Source organism: Microtus pennsylvanicus, chromosome 6 (genome assembly GCF_037038515.1).
Source record: "Microtus pennsylvanicus isolate mMicPen1 chromosome 6, mMicPen1.hap1, whole genome shotgun sequence".
NCBI classification, from domain to species: Eukaryota; Metazoa; Chordata; class Mammalia; order Rodentia; family Cricetidae; genus Microtus; species Microtus pennsylvanicus.
Window position 1 is genome coordinate 60,616,228 of NC_134584.1, and position 22,859 is coordinate 60,639,086.

The 22,859-nt window shown below is 37.7% G+C and overlaps 1 protein-coding gene and 1 pseudogene across 2 annotated transcripts in view; both read left to right on the forward strand.

Moving 5' to 3' along the window:
* Xrcc4 (X-ray repair cross complementing 4) overlaps window positions 1-22,859 on the forward strand; it is a 204,581-nt gene that overhangs the window by 82,777 nt on the left and 98,945 nt on the right. For both annotated transcript variants that reach the window (XM_075976353.1, XM_075976354.1), the window contains exon 6: window positions 651-742. In XM_075976353.1, coding sequence (XP_075832468.1) covers window positions 651-742 — 92 coding nt within the window. The remainder of the gene's footprint in view (window positions 1-650; window positions 743-22,859) is intronic.
* Window positions 16,925-17,445, forward strand: LOC142852036 (ADP-ribosylation factor 1 pseudogene; annotated as a pseudogene).

Below are 22,859 nucleotides of genomic sequence, written 5' to 3' on the forward strand. Positions count from 1 at the left end.
AACGTATGTTATTATTTTTATCATTGTCAAGCTTTTTTCTGTCTGAAACAATCTATAAACTTGATTTCTAAGGAAAAAATTCATAGATTACAAGTGGCTAGTATAGATTTGGATAATTTTAAGTGTTTTTAGTTATTAAGTCATATAGAAAAGATTCAGTTGCCTTGAATCTGAAATGAAGCATAGCTTTTTAATATCACAGTATAAAGAAGGTAATGGTTAATTTCAGCCTTTCCTAAGTCGGGTCCTAGTCTGGCACTGAGGGCTACATGCCTATGATCTGAACAGCTATATAAGCATGCTGTTCTTCATTTGGGGGGCAATTTAATGAAATGTGGAGCTGCTATCAGATTTTTACAGTGCTGAGCATTTGCTCACAGGGATAACTTGATGGAATGTTTTGACAGAATAAAATGTGATAAAATAATTAATTACTAATAGTGGGCATTAAACAAGAGTTTACTAATTAAAATAAAACCTTTCTTTTTTGTGGTAGTTGTGAAATGATTTTATCTAAATCACATAACCCTCTCTATTTCTGTCTGATCAGAACCTTTTTTCAGGAATATTTTCTATTTGCTTATTGGTAAAGTAGATAGTTAGCCAGGGGTGAACTAATAATTTCCTATTCTGCTTTTCTGTGTTTCCAGGGAAACTGCACGTTCTGAAAATGCAGCTGACCCAGATGCAATTTATGATGGAAGTACCGATGAAGAAAGTGGAGCTTCCATGCTGGCTGCAGGTGAGAGATCATCCTTATCTGTGTAAAATGTCACTTGGGCTTACTACTATAATAACAAAAAACATTTATAAAAAAGGTTTTATGAAAAACTGATCAAATGTTTTTTTGCCTAAAACTTTAAAAATCTAACATTAAAATTAATATTAACCATAGACTGTGGCCGTTAGCAATAGCAAGGCAAATCAAGCAAGCATACATACACTGGGGCTGTGTTTTCATTGTTAAGTGAGGACGCATACACGAGAGAAGGCAAGACATTGTTAAGTATCAACAGCTCAGAACTGGCTGCCTTTTATGTCAGAGTTTACAGAGGTAGGGCTCTGGGTAGAGTCTGGTGAAGTTGAAGTCTTCCTCCTCATGAAAAAGCTTACTATTTTTATAAAGGGAAATAGAAAACAGAGATAAAAGATGTCTATGTGGGGCATTTTTCAGGCATTTTTTTTAAATCTTCCTTTACTTTTGCTTGTATATTATGATTTCAGATTTTGTGAATTTTTTTTTTTGGTTTCTTTTTTGTTTGTGTGCGTGTCTGTGTGCATGTATTTCTGTGCTTCTTCTTTGTTTTCTTTTTGTTGTTCTAGTTTGTTTATTTGCATGTCTGTTTACCAAAGAGAGACTAAAAGTTGCAGTTGAAGGGATAGACAGGTAAGGAAGATCTTGGTGGAGATGGAGAAGGGAAAACCTGATCAGAATATATCACATAAAATCATTTTCAATTAAGAAAATCAAAAAAGGACAGAAACAGAAAGAGGAAATGCATCTTGGCTTTAATATCTAAGCCTTATTCAGTTCTGTGAATCAAGGTCCCAGCAGTTATTCAATCCTATGAGTTATTTTTTAGGGTTATATAGATTTTGGGGGATATAGAAATAGAGAACCTCTGAACTCATGTAACACTAGGAACGTTTGACTTAAACCTGATATAAGTCAATTCTTTAGAAAAGATGTATATTTTAAACTATAGTATTTTTATTCTTCAAGATTTTCATGTAGGCATACAATGTGGTTTGATAGTATTGCATCTCTACTTCTTGCCCTAACTACTCCATATCCATTCATTACTCCTTCCCCAACTTAATGTCTTCTGTTTGATCAGTTTTCTTCATCCCACTGAGTCCAATTTGTTGTGTGTGTGTGTGTGTGTGTGTGTGTGTGTGTGTATGTGCGTGTATTTATAGTTATAGGTACCCAATGGTGCTTTGTCAACTTACTAGGGCCCATATACTTGAGGGAAACTGACTCGTTTGAGAAGCCATTGACCACAGCTCCTTGTCTAGGAGTGGGGTTCCTCCATAGTGGAGTATTGGCTGCCTGCTCTTGTATAGGCAGTTGCAGCTGCTGTGAGTTCATGAGCACAGTGGTCCTGTAATCCAGGAGACACTGGTCTGCTCCAGTCCTTCCCAACTTAAAGTCCTTCAGTTCCATTTTTCTTAGGTGACCTCAGCATTTAAGGAAGGGGTTCTGATCTGAACAGCCCATATGTGACTATGACATCCACATTCACTTTATTCTCTGCACTCAGACCAGCTGTGGGAACCTCAGTAGAACATTTCAGTGAGATGGATGGGATAAAGTAGAGCAGAAATTAAGGGAATCGGAGATGAGACCAGGAACATAAAGAAACCTAAATTTCCAGAGAAAAGGAGGCATAAACCAGCAGCTGGAGGGAGAAGTGAAGAAAGGGGAGAGTTGTTTTTATTTAGAAGGAAATAGGTTTGTTTACTGATGGGAACAGATGAACTTGTGAATTGGTTTATTCAGGACTCTGAAGGTTTGCACAATGACAGTTGGGAAAATGAATGAACAAATCTCTAGAAAAGTCGTCAAGTTCAATTGTGATTGAGACATATTAAACGAGTTAATTGATAAATCAAATTTTATTTAGATCATATTATATCACTAATGCATTTTCAGACATGAGAATTTTTTAACATTTAGAGGAAATAATTCTGAAGGCGTAAGTCACAAACAATGCCACACCCGTTTGGAATTATGATTAATGGGGTGGTATTTATTTAAAGCGGAAAAAACTTACAGATCACTGTCCCAGGTAACAGCCCTCTAGGTAACCAGGAAGGGAGTCTAGTCACCTGCTGAGCAGGAAGTGAAGAGAGAGAGGAGAGGGAAGTGGCCTCTTTTTTAAAGGGAGAGAGACCACGCCCCAATGGGCTGGTATCTCAGCAACTATAGGCTGGAGGAGCTGGACGACCTCCCGCAACACCTCCCCCTTTTGTTTAAATAAGAGAGTTCTAAACCTACTATGAAATTATATACAATAAGTACAAATATCCTATTCTAACTAGCTTAGGTCTTGTATAATAAATAACTTGGCCAAGTCATGAGAGAAAGTAACTACATTTATATAGTCTTCAACCCCATCAAAGATCTGAGAAGGGAAATAATGTTACCTGGGTAATTAGGAAGTTCAGTAAAACAACTTCCAAAACATGCAACAAATCACAGAGACAACTAGCTACCTGGGCAATCACCCAAAGTCACGCTAGCAGCATTGAAGTAACCAACTTTGGCTAAGGCCTAAAACATAACTGACATACCATTTTCAAAGGCAAGCAACTTTTCAAAACTATCTTACCCTGTCTTGGCAGGATAGGAGAGTCCTGTTTTATCCATTGATGCATGCTCTGTGTCTCTGTCAGTGGTTGAGGTATGGGCATTTCTTTGCCCCAAGGCCAGTTCTGCCAAAAAGAAAGGCTGCAGGTGGAGTGTCTTTGGTGCTCAACATTCTCTCGGGAATAGAGTGGTGTTGCCAGGAGCAATTGTGTCTCACTGCCACAAAACTCTTAGTTAGATTAAAGGCTGTTTTCTACAGCTCTTTGAAGAAGTTGAAGATTATCTATCTCTACTGAGTATAATCTCTATATATGTAAAGAACCTGATTAGTCTAATTATTAATGACAAACTTAGATGACTATTTGTCTATATAATTCTCAATATCTATCTAACTTAAAGACTAAGAAAATAAACGACTGTGAAACAAATGAGGACAATGACCTCTAAATATAAACAATGTACAAATAAACATTGTAGTAGGTAAATATATATCAATACACAAACATTATATAAGTATCTTAATCAGAGGTAGAAATGTACACTGCAATATGGTAAATATATACAATATATATATCAATACAATATATGTCAATACATAAAAAATGTTTTAAACAGAGGTAGAAACATGCATGCATACAATAGTCAATATAATTTAACTTTGTATCAATATACCAGAATCAATACCAATATATTTGTTTAAAAACAGTAACTCACAATTATAAATCTATTATCCCATCATCCCTCTTTTTTTTTTCAAAATGATCCCTGAGCTTCTAAAATTCCTCCCCCAACCCTCAATCATATACTAATTATAATCAACCCCTAAATGATGTCCCTAAACCCAAGGGCAAACTTTACTGGGAGAGGGGACGTCGTCCTCTAGAATTACTTCCAGCTGTCATGGGGGCGACGTTCTTTCTGAGGGATCCTGTGAAAGTAAAATGATGGTTAAATTTCAAGATCAATGTCTTTTAAAACTGCCAATAGTCTCTGAGTATTTTGTGCAGGTCTGGCCAAAATGTTGTATAAGATGTGCACCATTTCAGTTAACCAAGTTGGAACTGTCTTGTGCAGCTGGTATCCAAAACAGGTCTTGTAGTAGCGCTATCAGTATCATGACGTCATATCAACCAGGTGGATTTGTTGTTATGGGGCCCCATCTTCTTCCTGGAAACTTCAAATGCCACTTCAGGAAAAACTCATTGTTCAATGTGAAAAACTTAAACATTAATCATATAGACACATATATATATATGTATATGTATGTATATATATATTCAATGAAAGGCATGATAGATATATTCAATGAAAAGTATGATAGATATGAAGAAAAGCAAAGATGTTTTCTAAACTCATATTTCTTTCTGTCCCATATCATGGCTCTTGACATGAGACAGAAACTCCAGAAACTCTGGGTTTTTCTCTTAATAACAGGCTTGGAATTGGAGAGGGACTGAGCCAGAGTCCAACTTCAAAACCAGCTTTATAAATTTAGAAATATGGTTTAATATTACTTACACAACCCATTCAGTTTTCTTGATATTTCCTATTGGGCAGGTATTTTTCCATCTGTCAGTATCCAAACATCCAGGGTCCCTTGAATTTTTCAAAGATGAGTGTTTTCCTGTGGAGATAAGAACAGAACTCTGCCCCCATTTTATATGTTTTTCTTACCACCTGTATGAATATCATCATTGTGGATGAGTTGCTCCTTTCCAAGAGGTTTCTCCTCTTCAAATCGAAACTTTTTTAATTTTGATGGTATCCACAATTTTTCTTCTCCTGTGGAAACAAGAGCAAAACCCCTTCCCCAACGTAGCACCTCTCCTGGCTTCCATTGAGAGGTCAGCACATCTTTGAAATAAATCGGTTGATTTAGTTCAGCAGACTTTTCCATTATCCAATGTCTTTCTGCTGCTGTAGTTCCTTTCTCATTAGCATTAAGAAAATTCAAGGTTAATAAAGCATTATGTAATCTATTTCTGGGGTATTTTCAGTCCCTTTCTGTTTGTTCAGCAAATCCTTTATAGTACGATTTGATCTTTCTATAACTGCCTGACCTGTAGGATTATTTGGTATACCTGTAATGTGTTTTATATTATAATAATCAAAAAAGCGTTTCATTTTCTTATATACATAGGCTGGACCATTATCTGTCTTTATTTGTGCAGGTATACCCATGATGGCTATAACTTCCAATAAATGTGTGATTACTGAATCAGCCTTTTCTGAGCTCCGGGCAGTAGCCCATTGAAAACCTGAATATGTGTCTATGGTGTGGTGTACATATTTTAATTTACCAAATTCCATAAAGTGGAACACATCCATCTGCCAGATTTCATTTCTCTTAGTACCCTTTGGGTTACTCCCTGCAGGCAACGGTGTTTGATTATAGAAAGAACAAGTAGGACATCTCTTTATAATGACCTTAGCTTGTTGCCAAGTAATGGAAAATTCTTTCTTTAGGCCTTTACTATTGACATGATGCTTCTTATGAAATTCTGAGGCCTGCAACACACTTCCAATCAATAATTGATCAATCTCAGCGTTGCCTTGGGCTAGAGGACCAGGCAGACCTGTATGGGACCGGATGTGTGTTATGTACATCGGACAAAGCCTGTTCCTGATTATGTCTTGTACCTGGATAAACAATGAAGTCAGCTCTGTATCATCTGGTATAAATTCAGCGGTTTCAATATGCAGGATAACTCTTTCTGCATATTGTGAATCTGTAACTATATTAAGAGGTTCTTTAAAATCCCTTAGCACCATAAGAATGGCATATAATTCTGCCTTCTGGACAGAATTATAAGGGCTTTGTTCCACCTTACTCAATTCATCTGACTTGTAACCTGCTTTCCCTGATTTATTTGCATCAGTATAGAATGTACGGGCTCCAGTTATTGGAGCATCACGTACAATTCTAGGAACAATCCAAGAAATTCTTTTTATGAGGTTAAGTCTACCACTTTTGGGATAGTTGCTATTAATTTTTCCCAAAAAATTAGTACAAGCTCTTTGCCACGCTTCATTGTCTTCCCATAACTTTTTTATTTCTTCAGTAGTAAAAGGCACTATAATTTCTGCTGGGTCTATACCTGCTAGTTGACAAAGTCTCAGCTTACCTTTTATAATTAATTCAGAGACTTTTTCCACATAAGTTTTTAATTTTTTACTTGGTTGATTAGGTATAAATATCCACTCTAAAATAATATCTTCCCTCTTCATTAGAATCCCTGTAGGAGAAATTCTGGAAGGGAATATGACTAGGATGCAGCTAAGATTTGGGTTCACCACATCCACATGTGCCTCCTGTAATTTTTCCTCAATCATTGTCAGTTCCTTTTCTGCTTCAGCTGTCAGTTTTCTTGGACTATTCAAATCTTTATCACCATCTAAGGTTTTGTTTAAATGAAGTATTAGATCAGGTGTTATCCCAACAGCTGGTCATAGACTGGAAATGTCTCCTAACAATCTTTGGAAGTCAATAAGAGTCTTTAACCGGTCTCTCCTGATTTGTGCCTTTTGCGTTTTAATTTTCTCTAACCCTATTCTGTAACCTAGGTAATTAATAGAATTTCCTCTTTGAATCTTTTCAGGGGCAATTTGTAATCCCCACCTAGGCAAGACTTCCTTTACTTCTTCAAACATCCTTTCTAAAGTATCTTTATTTGAATCAGATAACAAGATATCATCCATGTAATGATAAATTATGGACTTGGGGATTTGTTTACGAATTATTTCCAATGGCTTACTTACAATATATTGGCACAATGTAGGACTATTGAGCATACCCTGTGGGAGGATAGTCCATTGATATCTCCTATTAGGCTGAGAATTATTATAAGTAGGCACTGTGAAGGCAAATTTTTTCTCTATCCTTTTCTTGTAAAGGTATAGTGAAAAAACAATCTTTCAAATCAATAACTATAAGAGGCCATCCTTTTGGTAACAGAGAAGGCCAAGGAATTCCAGATTGTAGTGGGCCCATAGGTTGAATTACTATGTTGACAGCTCTTAGATCTGTCACCATTCAACATTTACCAGATTTCTTTTTTACAACAAACACAGGGGAATTCCAAGGGCTGGTTGATTCTTCAATATGGTGAGCATCTAGTTGCTCTTGCACCAGCTGTTCCAATGCCTATAGTTTATCTTCAGCTAGAGGCCACTGTTTGATCCATATTGGCTTCTCAGTTAGCCATTATAAGGCAGGGCTGTTGGTACCTCTAAAGGTTTGGTATTTGCTGTATGTTCTTGTACAGCCTGAATGGCTGGTGACCTTTTTCCATAATACCTCATCACATCCTTCCCAGAATTATGAGTTCCTGGAACTACAGGAATGTTAATCTTGGTATTCCATTGCTGTAGCAGGTCACGGCCCCATAAATTTATGGCAATATTGGCTATGTATGGCCTTAGTTTTCCTATTTGTCCTTCGGGCCCTATGCATTCAACCCATCTTGTGCTTTGTTTTACACGAGATAGGGTTCCAATTCCCAGGAACTGAACATCTACCTCTTGAAGAGGCCAATATGGATGCCAAGATTCTGTGGTAATGATACTTACATCTGCACCTGTGTCTAATAAGCCTTCAATAAAAGTGCCATTTATACAGACTCTTAGCTTTGGTCTTTGATCATTAATAGAAGTCTGCCAAAATATACGTTTACTCTGTCCTACTGGGTTTTTTGACTCATCCTTCACACGTAATTCATCATTTAGACCAGTATTACTTTTTACAGCAGAAATTGGAGCTTTAATTTTCTTTGTGAGGCACGTTCTCCACTGTGACTGGCAATGACTGGGCCACTGTTGGCTTGGGGGCCTGCGAGAGGCCCCCTAAGGTGTTTCCCGATGATATCAGATTGCCCCGTCTGTCTGTTGTTGACCTGCATTTGTTGGACCAATGCTGGCCTTTACCGCATCTCCTACATATACCTGAAGGCCGAGGTCTCCTATTTTTGTCATTCCCAGAAGAGATATTATTCCTAGAAATTCTTTGCCTTTAATCCCTTTTCAAATGTCCTAATTTACCACAATTAAAACACCTGGCAGTTTGATGTCTCCTCATTGCTTTGGAAATCGCTTCTCCTACCCAAGATTCATCCTTATAGCTAAACGTCTCAACATTCATCGTATGCTGATTCCATTCATCCATAGGTGCTGATCTAGACTTTAAAGGCCCAATTTATCTTTTTGCATTCTATGTTTGCATTTTCAAAAGCTAGAGATTCAAGAAGTATTCGTCTAGCTTCTGGGTCTGTTACCCCTATGTCCAAAGCCTTAATTAATCTTTGCAAAAAGTCAATAAAGGGTTCTCTCTGTCCCTGCCTAATTCTGGTATATGATTCAACCCTTTTTGCTGGATCTTGTATCCTATTCCTAGCATTTAAAGCTGCTTGGTGACATAGACACAGTACTTCATCGTCATAAAGAGCTTGGACCTGTGGATCAGCATATTCTCCTGCACCAAGAATTTGATCTTGGGAAACCTCAACACCTTTTGCTCTTCGTTGCTGTTCCATATGTTTGCATTCTTCTTTGAAATAAATTCCAAACATCAAGGAAGGTCCATTATCTAAAACAGCAGACACTAACTGATGGAAATCATGGGGGGTATCTCTAGCATTAGAAGCCCAAGTCCTTATAATTTCCTTTACATATGCATTGTGCAAGTCAAAATTAACAACAGCTTGCTTAATTTCTTTCAGATCATTCATTGCTATTGGTGTCCATCTAGCTTCTCTGACTCCCTTTGAGCCCTTAGAAGTTGACGCTTTGTCAGAATTAAGTATAGGGTATGTCGCTAGAACCCTGGGTAAGCCAGTTCTAATAGCTGGTGGAGGCATTGTATCCTGTCCTTGTGCCTCCTTACTCTGTTCACCAGCTGCAATAATTTCTCCAATCTTTTCAAATCTTTTTATCATTGTCTCTCTTAAATCCTGAATCTCCTGACCTGTATATATTTCCAGTGATTTCACTGAGGTATCGGTTTTTTGGTCCCCATTCTGCACCTGTGATTCCAAAGCTTTAATTTTTTTCCTTCAAAGATAACATGTCCTCCTTAAACTTTTCTTGTATATCATGTAGATTCCCATCTTGGAGGTACATTCTGTCTGTTACCTTATCAAAACTTTGTGATAAAGTCTGAAGGTCAAATTCAACAGCCTGAACTTTTTCAGGTAACTTTCTAATACCCTTGGATATGGAATCAATTTTGTCTGTCATAGTATCCACTTGTTCAGATAACCTCTGATTTTCAATAATTTTAATCCTGTCAATTAGTTGTTCATTATTAGTTCGTAAAGATTCTATCGTTCTAGGGGTGCCATATTCTTCCTTAATGATAGAATATGGAAAAGAAAACTGACACCTAGTAACAAGCAAATTAAGGTATCCCCATAATCATATAAACCTTGTATGACGTAATCCATTGTATTAGTAAGTATAAATTTACTAATCCATTGTATTAGTGAAAACAAAGCAGTAAAATTTGCATTAGAAACGAAAACTTCCATATTACCTATTTTCCAGCAGGTGGCGCTGTTGCCGAGTCGCGATGAAAACGGGGTCCTGTTTCAGTGCCTTAGCAGACGTTCAAAACTGGAAAATGCAAGTTTCTCAACAAAGTAAATGTAATTAAATCAGTTCCAGAGACGGAACCAGAAACCCAGAATGCAGGGGTAGAGAAGAGCAACCTGGAAGCTGCTTATGCCTCCACGTGACAGAGTCACCCTGAGGGGTTGCAGCTTTCAGCAACCGTGTGCTCTGGTTCACACCACTTAAGAGCTGTGCTTGCAAGGGAGATTTAAAAATGACTCAGAAAAGAGCAAACCACGCGGGCAGAGACTACGCGGGCCTGTGGAGTTTAAACCCACGTGGGGAGGCCAAGGCCACCACTGTAAGGCACAGGCGGTGGCTGAGGAAGGGAGGGCTCCCGCCAAGCTGAACTCACGGCCGGCAGCCATGCAGGGGAAAGGAGAGGTTCTAAATCCAAATGTTGGGCGCCAACTGAAGGCGTAAGTCACAAACAATGCCACACCAGTTTGGAATTATGATTAATAGGGTGGTATTTATTTAAAGGGGAAAAAACTTACAGATCACTGTCCCAGGTAACAGCCCTCTACGCAACCAGGAAGGGAGTCTAGTCACCTGCTGAGCAGGAAGTGAAGAGAGGAGGAGAGAGAAGTGACCGCTTTTTTAAAGGGAGAGAGACCACACCACATTGGGCTGGTATCTCAGCAGCTATAGGCTGGAGGAGCAGGAGGACCTCCCGCAACATAATTCCTTTACATTTTCCCTATTTAGGCAATTTTTATAGTTTTAATTAATATGTAACTACTTCATTTTCCCCCTAACCTTTCCTCTTTCTACGACTTCCCAAGGTTCCTCCCTCTAACTTCTTTCATGCTGCCCCTCATTCTCAGATTGATAGCCTCTTTTTCCCCAGTTAGTTTTGCATCTGTCTATTCATTGTGTGTATTGATATGTATACACAAATATAAAGACACAACCATCTGAGTCTGTTTTTGTTATGCTTTCATAACTATTTCAGATGTAGGTAAAGTGCAAGGAAGAGAAAACCTATGCATTTTCCATTTTAACCTTTACAAAATTTTTAATAATTGCAGTGTAATTTGATTTTGTTTTTAAATCTAAATAACATATCTCACCAACACATGTAGAGGATGAAAATTATCAAAGAGAAATACATCATTAAATCTGTATACATGAGACTAGTGCCTTTTATGTGTTAAACTTATTCTTAGCAAAGCTTGAGTATAATTGTACTATTTTAAATTTGGCAATATTTCCCTTTTAATTTCCTATTTTTCTTTTGTTTTATGTGTCATTTATATAACTCCCATCTAACTATATATTTAATATGTAAGCCTCTTGTTCTTTTTAAATTTTTAGCTCTTTGGTCTTAATAAGCATGAATCTCGAATCTGAAACTGTTGATGTTGAGCCACAAAGTTGATTCCACAGATCTGAGAATAAACATTGTATGTAAGATAACAGAATGTACCTCTGTAGATTACAAGCTTCTAAAATGAGCTGTTTTGCAGCCTGTAATATAGCTTATTCCATGGTGCATGCCACAGTCATTTAGATTCAGGCCTCATGCTCTCAGTGCTATGACTGGGAGCTCAAGTCTAAATTGACTCTTCTTCTTGAACGTCTAGCATTTTAGTGGAAAACCAAGCTTCCCTGCAATGTATAAAAACGTGTGTCTCTGCTGTAGCTTTTACTGTTTCAGCTATGCCCGCCTACCCTCTAGTAAAACAGGTGGGTGAAGAGTCAGTAAGGATTACTAGACTTACTGTGTCTTCAGAAAGCCATTTCTAAAAGTGTTTGAATGTGTAATTTGATAGTAATTTTATTATGGGACTTATGTTATTAGTTATTAAGATTTCTACTGTTCTCACGAGTTGTTTACATGATGCCTTGGTCCTTTGTGGTGACTGAGGTTCACTGAGGTGAAGAGCCTTCCTAATTCGAACATGTTTTTTCATATTTATTCAAGAGAATTTTTTTGTTTTGAGGCAGAGTATGTCTATATGATCCTGACTGTCCTGGAACTCACTGTGTAGATCAAGCTTACCTCAAACTCACAGGATCCCCTCCTTCTGCTTCCTTAGTGCTGGGATTAAATGTGTGATTAAGAGTGTGCCAGCACACTCTTGCAAGATTTTTTTTAATGCATTTATCCACAAATAGGATTCGGATATTGGTGTTTGAAAGAAATGTGTATGCAAGGGTATTCTTCATTTCCCCTGCCTCAAAGTGTTTTTGTTTTTCAATTAGAACCTGACAGGTTATTACAAATACTGTGAACCACCCTTCTCTACAGGAAATTGTTTTTGTGCCCAAACTGAGATAGCTACTTTGTTTAGTTTATTGAGTACTAGACCCTTGCAAAGCGATACTAAGCTATAAGGGCCCAAGTTTCAGATATAAGTAATGGAATATACTTTTTTTATTCTGAATTCTTTAATATTATTTCAGAACTGTGTTGATGCTATAATAGTATAGCTGCTGCATGTTAAAATAAATTTAATTAGATATGAACACTGTAAGAATTTTAACCAGTTAAAGCACTTCAGATCTTAGTATGGCTTAAAAAGCAAACAAATATTTACTAGAAAGCTAGATTTATTTCAGAGTGATTAGCTTTTTCTTTGAAACATTTTATGTTTAAACATCATAAAATTAAAAATTAAAAATCACCCCTAATTAGCCATGATATAAAAAATTATGTGTAAGAATATTGGTTTTAATAAATAGTTATTCTATTTGAATAATCATTTTACTCACGGAAATTGGCATTATTTCTTTTTTTTAATTTATTTATTTATTAAAGATTTCTGCCTCCTCCCCGCCACCACCTCCCATTTCCCCCCCCCCAATCAGGTATTGGCATTATTTCTTAACATTGGAGAATATTTGAATTAGCCTTACTAAAAAAATCAAATACAAAAATACTAATATAAAATGTTTTGCTTTTCATTCAGTGCAGAAGAAAACAGCAAGTTATTAAAAACAAATAAAGAAGCTTTCTGTCCATTTCTCTGCATAATTATTTGCCCAAGATTTAGCACATTATTTTAATTAATCATGCTTCTTTACCAACAGCAAGGTCCCTGTATAATTGCTGTCAGTCATTTGGGTTTCTACTTAGTTGCTAGGCTTCCTGGAAGGAAGTGTGGTTATAAAATAGCCTTTTTAAATAAATGAATGGCCATGCCAGGCAGTAGATGAATACTGATACAGCTGATTTTAAAAATAGAACAGAATCTAAAATTTCTAAGTATCAAAGGGCTTGTTGCTTTGAACAGTGAATCTCCACTTACACAGGGGAGAGTAACATGTACTGCCGAAGAGATTACTCGGAGCATTAACCTTAGAACCATAACTATGGTCTTAATCTTATCCAGCATCCTTATCATAGATATATTTATTTAAGATTTCTAAATGGAAAGCTTGATTTATCAAAAACTGTCTTTGTGCTGAAAAGACATTTTGGGTTGTTTCATAGCCTTAGTGGGATTTTACATGTAAGCATTATTGCCAGGAGCAACATTATATATACTTTTCCAAAGGGAATGGAGTCCTAGGAAGGTCAGTACATTACCTTGGCCACATAGAAGAATTTTGTAATTGCCTTATAAAACAGTAAATTAGCTACATTTGTAACATATGGTTGAAATATAAAACAATTGGAATTCCCTACGAATGAAAACCGAACCATTGACAGGAGCATATTGAGGACACCTAGTTCCTGTAGAGATCCTATGTGTTGAAATTTGCCCTGGAGACTGTCTTCATCGTAAGCTGTGCCAGTCAGACTTCATGTAGCTTGAACAGAAATTTTAGATATACGTTTCTAATGACATCTTTGCTATTTCTTTAGATTACTTTTAAAAATACCTTTTAATTTAATATATGTGCACTGTATTTACAGCATTTCTGTACTTCCTCCTGCCAAATTCATGGCCTTTTTGGAATTACTGTTGTTATAAACATAGGTATGTTTGTTTATATTATGATATATTGAATACAGACAAATGAAATGACTATGTAAATATAAACTTGTGAACCTTTTTACTGTTGTTTATATTTATATTTAAAAATGATCACTTGGTATTGTCAATTAAGGTTCATCCCCCTTTGGGGAGGGGCTGTTCCTCTCTTAGCATTTCTTAATTATCTGCATCTCTTCATGTAAAAGCTAAGAGAGAGACAACCATGACCCCTCCCCCCTTGAGATTTCTTTATACACATTGGCGTGGCAACTGGTGTTGTTATTCATGTAAAGTAGACATATTGTTTGACACATTGTGTGCAGCTTCCCTGTCACGTGTAGACAACACAATTTCCAAACAAATGTACTTGTCCCTTGGTCCTCACAGTGTTCCTGCCCCTGCTTCCATGATGTTCCCTGAGTTTTAGATGCTAGATTGTGCTATAGGCGTTTGACTTCCGGACAGCTATTTTAATTTTTTTGCATGTTCTTGGAGGAACAATGAAATTGTGTTTAAAATGTCTCTGAGTATAGATAGTAAAAAATGCTGGCATCTCCTTTCTTTTCAATGCAAAGGTGGGTCTAAAATTTATGAAACAAAAACATTTTTGAACATCCATAAAGGGTAGGCAGGAACACAAGCACTGCTTAGATTTGAAAGACTAATAAAGTGTGGGTAGTAACTGGCCATCTGTTGCATTTTTATCCATGACTGCCATACTTGCTCTGTGCCCCTTTTGTGAACTTAGTGTGGGATTCTCATGGGACCTGGCAGACCAGAAGGGTTGGCAACTAATTTACATGGGACCAAAAAGGCTCAATTGATCTTCCAAGAGGTTGAGATCCACATCTGGTGGCATTTCTTGCTGGAAGTAATGATCTTGGCAGTGGGGAATAAATGAGTTTTCAACAAAACCAGACATGCAAAGAGACAGGAAACCATGATCCATACCCAGTCGGGGAGAGAGAGGAAAGAGTCAATAGAAGCTTTCAGATTTCCCCCATATGTGGAATATAGTAGAAAAAGACTTCAAAGCACACTTAAAATATTTTAAGAAAACATGCTTAAAGAATTAAAAATGAGCACGATAATATGCTAACATGAAAAGATTCTTACCAAGGAGATAGAAGTTATTATTTACTAAGTACAGAATGGGACTCTGGAGTTGCTGAGTATGCCAGCTAAAGTGACAAGTCCATGAGAGCAGCCCAACAGGTGATTCAAGATAGCAGGAGAGAGTCAGCAGGCTTGAACGTGGATGAATAGCATGTAATCTATGAGAATAAAGAACAAAAAGTACCAAAGAAAGATTCTCAAATGCCTTTGGAATAGCCTCAAGTGTGTTGATAAAAGTCCATATAAATTCATGAAGAGAAAATCATAGAAATTAGGAAAATGCTTGAAGAAATAATAACCAAGATATTTAAGATTTTATCAGAAATAATAAATATTCAAAGTACCTAAACTCCAAGGAAAGTACAGAGATGCATAATGAGACTCTTAATCCTAGTCTGAAAGTCAGGGGTAGACAGAAGAAAATCATTCTAACAGCCACTGCCCACCCCAGTGCCTGCTACCTGTGCAGAGTCTCTGGTGTTGTTAGTTCTCATCTGAAGCACGGTTTGCATAGAGTGAGGCCAGAAGAAAAATAATGGCATCAACAGAGTGATGAAAGTAAATAGAAAAATGTGAATTTGTAATTTTATATCCAGTAAAGTGTCTTTCTAAATGAAGAAAAATTAAAACCATACTTATTTTCAGTTTCTTAGGCCTAACCCCCATTAAACCCAATTGTACACACGCACATGTACACCACACACTAGCATCCACATGAGAGGAAATACATGGTTCTTATCGTTTAGAGTCATTCTTATTGTCATACTTTCCAGTTCCACCCAGCTTTTGTGTACATTACAAAACTTCATTTTTATAGTCGAGTAAAATTCTAGTGTGTGAATGTAACTTTATACTAAAGACAAGAACAAGAGGGTGGGTGTGGGTATTGTGGAGCTGTACAAAAGAAACCTGAGACAGGGAAGTACAAGAGAGACCAAGGAATAAGCAAGAGTGAGCAGGAGAGGAGTGAGGGAAGGAAAGACAAGGAGGAGGAGAATCCACTAGAAAAAGAGTATTTGAAAATGTTAGTCACTATACTTGACACTGTGTATGCCAATTTTAAAGTGAAATCATATTTATAGTATAAGACAGTCATTGGCAACATACCTTATCAGGAACACTAAGGGAAATCCTTCATGCTGAGATGAGTATATCTGGTGTTATTGTGTGATAACAATGCATAAAACCCAATTGTATTTCTGTAAATTTGCAATGAACAAACCAGAAGAACTCAAGAAAATGGAGATTAGTGTCAAGAATAGACTTGGGAATATCCCTACTCATAAGCATTTTCTTAGCATGTGTGAGCTCCTAGATCTAATCCCAGCTCTTTAAAAATAGTGATAATAGTAAATTCTGAGGACTAAGTTGCATAACAAACAAACAAACAAACCCAGAATGTGTATATTAAAAACCACAAAACAGGGAAAAAGGAAGGCAAACTTGAATAACTAAGAAAGCATATGAATTTTTTATTGGAAATTTTTATATTGCTTAGTTAAAATTAGCCAGTTATATCAGATTTTAATTTTCTCACATCCATAACAAAATCACAGCTGGTATTTTGGCAGGTTGATATGCCCATCTTAAAATTCAAACTGAAATAGGATAGTCAAAATAGTCCTAAAAACAAGAACCAGCACTTTAAGAGTTTTTACAAAGATATAGAAATTAAGACAATGTACCTTTAGAGTAAGGATGGACATTATATAAATCCAACACAATTTTTATGGTTATTTTCTACTGATCCCTAGCGAAATTACAAATACAATTTAACAGAGAAAAGATAACTGTTTGTTTTTTTCTATCTTAGTTGGACAGTTTTTATGTGTTTGAAATGTAAATTAACTTTAATATTTGCTCAATATGTTTCTAAAACTAACTCAAGTAAATGATAGACTAAAATGAAGAAAATTCCTAGTTTTTATCTATAATATCAAAAGCAAAACACACAGTAGAGATCTTGTGGGAGCGAAACCAATGCCTGGCTGGGAGCAGCCGCAGCGGAGGTCTCTGGCCAGTATTACTTCCACCTGTCGACAAGCATGGGGAATATCTTTGCAAACCTCTTCAAGGGCCTTTTTGGCAAAAAAGAAATGTGCATTCTCATGGTGGGCCTGGATGCTGCAGGGAAGACAACAATTCTATACAAACTGAAGCTGGGTGAAATTGTGACCACCATTCCCACCATTGGTTTCAACGTGGAGACAGTGAGTACAAGAATATCAGCTTCACTGTGTGGGATGTGGGCGGCCAGGACAAGATCCAGCCATTGTGGCGCCACTACTTCCAGAACACCCAAGGCTTGATCCTCCTAGTGGACAGCAATGACAGAGAGCGTGTGAAGAGCTCATGAGGATGCTAGCTGAAGATGAGCTCCGGGGCGCCGTTCTCTTGGTGTTTGCCAATAAGCAGGACCTTCCCAATGCCATGAATGCGGCCAAAATCATAGACGAGCTGGGGCTGCACTCTCTATGCCACAGGAGCTGGTACTTTCAGGCCACCTGTGCCACCAGCGGGGAGGAGCTCTGCTCTGCGAAGGACTAGACTGACTGTCTAATCAGCTCCGAACCAGAAGTGAACCAGACCCCTCCCTCCCCCTCCCTTCCTCTTCTCCGCCCTCCACTTTCCTCTCACGTGGCAAACATGCGACTCTGTGGTCCGGACTGCCAGAAGCTGTCTCCATGGGTTGGTCACAGTGTGCATCGCACCGTGCTGTACATGTGCAGACGCAGCCTGCAGCCAGGTTTTTATTTAATGTAAATAGTTTCTGTTTCCACTGAGGCAGTTTCTGGTACTCCTATGCAATATCACTTAGCTTTTTTATTGTAAAAAGAGAATCAACTCACTGTCAGTATTGAGAAGGGATTTGGGTGTAGGGACACCTGGCCTCCGGGAGCCGTTGGGCTGTAGACTGGTGTCAGTATCCATTTGGTGGTAGTTTAAAAAAATACAAGACAAGAACACTTGAACACACAGAACGGAGACTGTGCCTAGTGAAGGTTTTGCAGTAATGGCCTGAATGCTAGTCTATTGGATCATCTGTTCCCCCGTGGGAACAGGAAAGAAGGTGGACAAACCACCGTCCCCTGCATGGTCACAGTAGAGCCCCCGTGACTCGCCTGTTTTTGGGTCACCTGCATTCCATAGCCTTGTGCTTGTACTTGTGCTCACATGGTGGGCTGGGAGCCATTGTGGGGTGCAGGGCCCGGCTTGTATTTGGTGTGCAGCCGGGCCAGGTGGCAGTTACATACCCAGCTTACTCTTGGGGGCCCACTTGGACGCGCTGGCAGGAGGCCTGGGTCTCACCAGCAGGAGGGCTGGCAAGCTGGGAGGGTCGATCCATTCCAGACCCACATCCTGGAGCACCCCCATGTCCTTGTGTGAAGTAGCTTTCTCCCTCAGCCTGCAAGGGTCCCATTTGCCATCGAAAGACAACCTCTACTTTTTTCTTTTGTATTTTGATAAACACTGAAGAAGCTGGAGCTGTTAAATTTATCTTGGGGAAATCTCAGAACTGGTTTATTTGGTGTCTTGGAACCTCTTACTGCTTTCAATACACAATTAGTAATTAACTGTTTTGTATACTTGTTTTCAGTTTTCATTTCGACAAGCACTGTAATTATAGCTGTTAGAATAAAGTCTCTTAACTATTTGAAAAAACCAAAATACACAGTAGACAAAAGTTGATTGTATTTATCATAAAAGGTTTTGTAGCTCCGAAGGACACCATTAAGTAAATGCCATAATTTAGGAGAATGTGTTCAAAAGTCATGTATCAGACAAGGGCCATGTTTCCTAAATACAGAACCGCATAACTAAATAAAAAGCAAAGAAACAACCTAATATAATGTTACCAATTGAATTGGCATTTCACTGAAGATGATATAACACTCACTAATAGCTAATAACCAAATGAAAATATTCAAACACTATTAGTCATTAGGGAAATCAAATTTGCCAAAATGAAGTCTAATATTACTTCAGAGAGATACAAATTAAAACAGATACTGGGAAAGATTCAGACAAAATTGACCTGTTACACATTGCTGATAGGAAGGAAAAATACTTTAAACACTTTAGAAAAGCATTCTGCATCTCTGTTTTTCCTTTAAAAACATGTCATGTGTATGAATGTTTGCCTATGTGTATGAGTGTATAAGTAATGTCTGCATAAAGAGCGCACTGAGCAAAGTGAGCATGGATACAGTGCATGGATGCAGCTAAGAGTGCTCATGAGCCGCAGGGTGGTGCTGGGAACCAAGCTTTGGTTGCTGCCTGAGCAGTAAGTGCTCTTAACCATTGAGTCATCTCTCTAGCCCCAAGTTTAGCATATTGTTTTTGCTTATCTTGATTTTATATAGAAAACAATTTATACTCTGTTATTAGCATGATTCAGAAACATAGACATGGACTAACTGCATCTTAGTCATGAGGCACAGAGCAAATCTCATGGAGGTAACTGAGCTGAACTCACTTCAGGACCATGGAATCTTCAGTGATTGTGCTTCAGAGTCTAATCTCTGATTGTTTGGACCACCACACTTTTTTTTTAAAAGCCATGGGCAGTTCTTAGATCATAGAGACCTTGTCATTAGGCACACCCACAGGACCTTCCAATGTCTATAAATTCAGGAGGATTTGTAGATTGTTATTTAACAGTTTCATTCATATTAGCAATATCTTCTTATTTCTCTTTTCCAGCATCCTCTTACCTCCCTCAAATCCCTATCAGTGTCCCCACCCTATCCTTACAAGTCCCAGAATCATAATTTTGGGGTTTGTCACGTTTTGTGATTCTTTTGATTTAAACCTGGCCATCTGTGTAACCATTGGACGGGAACTATCCATCTAATTTTGGTGGGGTCTTCAGGGGGTATATAACTGAAGCCATGATTCCCTCAACCCTGTCACTAGTTCAGCAGTGAGTAGCAAGGCCTCATGGGCCCTGCTTTTATCCGTATCTGACTGTTGAGAAGGCTCATTTTCACATGGATCCAGTGCACGTAGCCATGAGTGCTGACTGTTCCTGACTCAATGTCTTCATCAGAAGGTGACACTTTCAGCTCTTCTCCTGATTTTTAACTCTTACATTCTGTAACATTTTCAAACTTAAAGATCTATGAGACCTATGTGAGATACACTATTCCTGATGGGTTCTGCCTCCTAAGTACTTGGGTCTCTCTCCTAAGGAGGTTAGAGAGGGACAACTTATGGGAATCATTTTTTCCTTTGCAAAATGCGGGTATCTGGAATTGAACTCGGGTATACAGGCTGGGTGGCAGCTGCTTTTACTCACTGAGCTATCTTTCTTGATTATGAATTGTTTTTGTTTATGTGTCTGTGGGTATTTTATAGAAAAAAGGTAAGAATTACGGTTCAACCAATCACAATAAAAATGATCATTCTTTAGAATCAAGGATCTAAATTTTTGTTGAATTCTCAAAAAAGACTAATAACCATATTAAGCTACAGAAAGAGTGTTTAATATAGAAAGACTGGATTAGGATATTACATGAAAACTGAAGCCTGGAGTGGATGTAATTTTGAGATATGAAGTAAAATAGAAGCATTCTAGAAAGCTGAATTTCTTTCTATTCATTTACCTAAAGATATGGCTAGAATTTTATTATGCAATAAGCTAGCAGTTAGCCATGTGGAACTACTGAGGATCAAATTGTGGTTTGTGCAAATTGTGATATACTGTAAATATACTACATGTTATTTCAAAATCTTATAGTATAACTTATTATTAAAATGGTAGAATGTGCTTCCTTAATGCACACTTATCTTAGGCACTATTTTGAATCTATTTAGGTTTCTTAAATTCTGTCTTTCTTGTAATGCAATTCTTTTTAAAACCCAATTAGTGTTTTACTACTGAACTACTAATTCCTGATTCTTTTTTATTTTAAAAGTGTGGCTATCACAGAGATGGTACTTCCGTACTTTGTATTTTTAAAATCAAAGATACACTATATTTTCTTTCAACATACTTATTATGTTGCCTGTGCTAAAATATCCCATCGTATGTTTATTCTGTAGTTATAGAATACATTTGTGTTATTGTGAAAAAGAAAACAAATTGAACTATCAAATCTTTGTGAAACTTTTAATTTAATATTTAGTCCCTTAGGTTGAAGGACTCATATGTAAAACTTACGGTAGGCATCACTGCATACACTTAAATACATAGCACAATTAATTGCAGTAAAAAACAACTTAAAGATACCCCCATCCAGAGTTGCAGTTCAGTGGAAGACGGATACATCCCATGGATGAGGTCTAGGTTCAGGTTCTAATACTAATGCAAGAAAACAAAGTATGAATCACTTACAGTTTCACCTGGGAAAGAGAAGCTTCCCATCTGCATTGATTCCATAAATTAGAACACTACTGAGTGGAAACAGAGGATGGTGTGAGTATAGCAGCAACCTCGAAATCAGCTGAATTGCTAGAATACCATCTATAGAATTCTCACCTTCTGTTACTGTGACAGGGATCTCTACCAAAAGCAGCACATCTGGTCCCTTAAGCCAATTCATCATTGTCACTTATAAGCCATATTAAGATCAAAAGCCTAGAGAAGGTTGGCCATGATGAAGTTCTGGAGTGCTGCCAGCCCACCAGCATTGATGCAGTGCTAGCTGCAACTTAACTCTGAGAGCCTGGGACGTGTGAGGGATGGATATCAGCAGGCTCTCCAGACAGATCTGAGTGTGTGGTGTGTGGATGAGCAGGGTCACCAGTAGGGGGGCCAGATGAAAGACATAATGTGAGCCCAAAGTGACAAATGTAAGCCTGTGGGAAAACCAAGGAGTGGTAGAAGAGAGTGAAGCTACGAGAATTTGGAGTTTACACGAAGACAGATGCAAGGTGTTTTGTAGAGTGCCAAAAAGAAAAGAGCTTAGGGTACTCTTTGTCACATCGCTGTTAACAATATGGTAACAAAACCGCCATGCTAGTTTGTAACTTAAGTGAATAAACCAGATGAAATTAAAGGTTATAAATGGGTGATTTTTTTTATAAAGTAAGCCGTATATTTTGGTTTTCCTTTGGTGTTAAGTTTTTCAAGTAATGTTATATATAAAGGCATGAAAAAAGGCATTGACTCTGTAGTAGACCTCAACAATTCCTTATATTTTAGACATGGCTCCCCTTTTCCATTACTGTCATTTGTTTTGCGTCTTGTTCTTTTTCTTTCCCTGGAGCTGAGGTCCAGACCCAGAGCCTTGAACTTGTTAGGCAAGCACTCTGCCACTGAGCTAAATTTCCAACCCCTGTGTTGCTTCTTAAAGTGCATGTTTGTGACCCTTGGGAAAAGGGATGAGTGATGAGTAATGGTGTATCTCTGTCTCTTTGTATCTACAGGGGATTACATGCAGTGTCCCTTGCAAAGGTCAAAGTCTGTGATGTTCAAGTTCCTTATATAACATGTATTGTATACACACTTTACCTGCTCATCACCTTCTATATATTCAGTTGCTGCTTGCTGACCAGTTTCCTCATTTACACACTCAATCAACTTCATATCAGAACTGTTGTTTTTAAATTGTCTAGTAGAAACAACTATTTTTACAAGATTTATACTACATTAAATATTTAAGATAGTCTAGAGATGATTTATATTATAAGCCAGAATGTGTTTGATTATATTAAATGTTTTAATGTCTTGTCTAAAGGAATTGATCACTGGATGATTTTTGAGGGTTTTTTTTTTTTTTGCCGTTTTTGAGATAATGCTTCTCAGTGTAGCCCTGACTGTCCTGGATCTTGCTCTGTAGGTCAGGCTGACCTTGAACTCATAGAGATTCGTCTTCTTCTGACTCCCAAGAGCATGCACATGCATTCACATAATTAGTAGACAAAATAAGCTCTTACTACAGATCATACCAGTGACA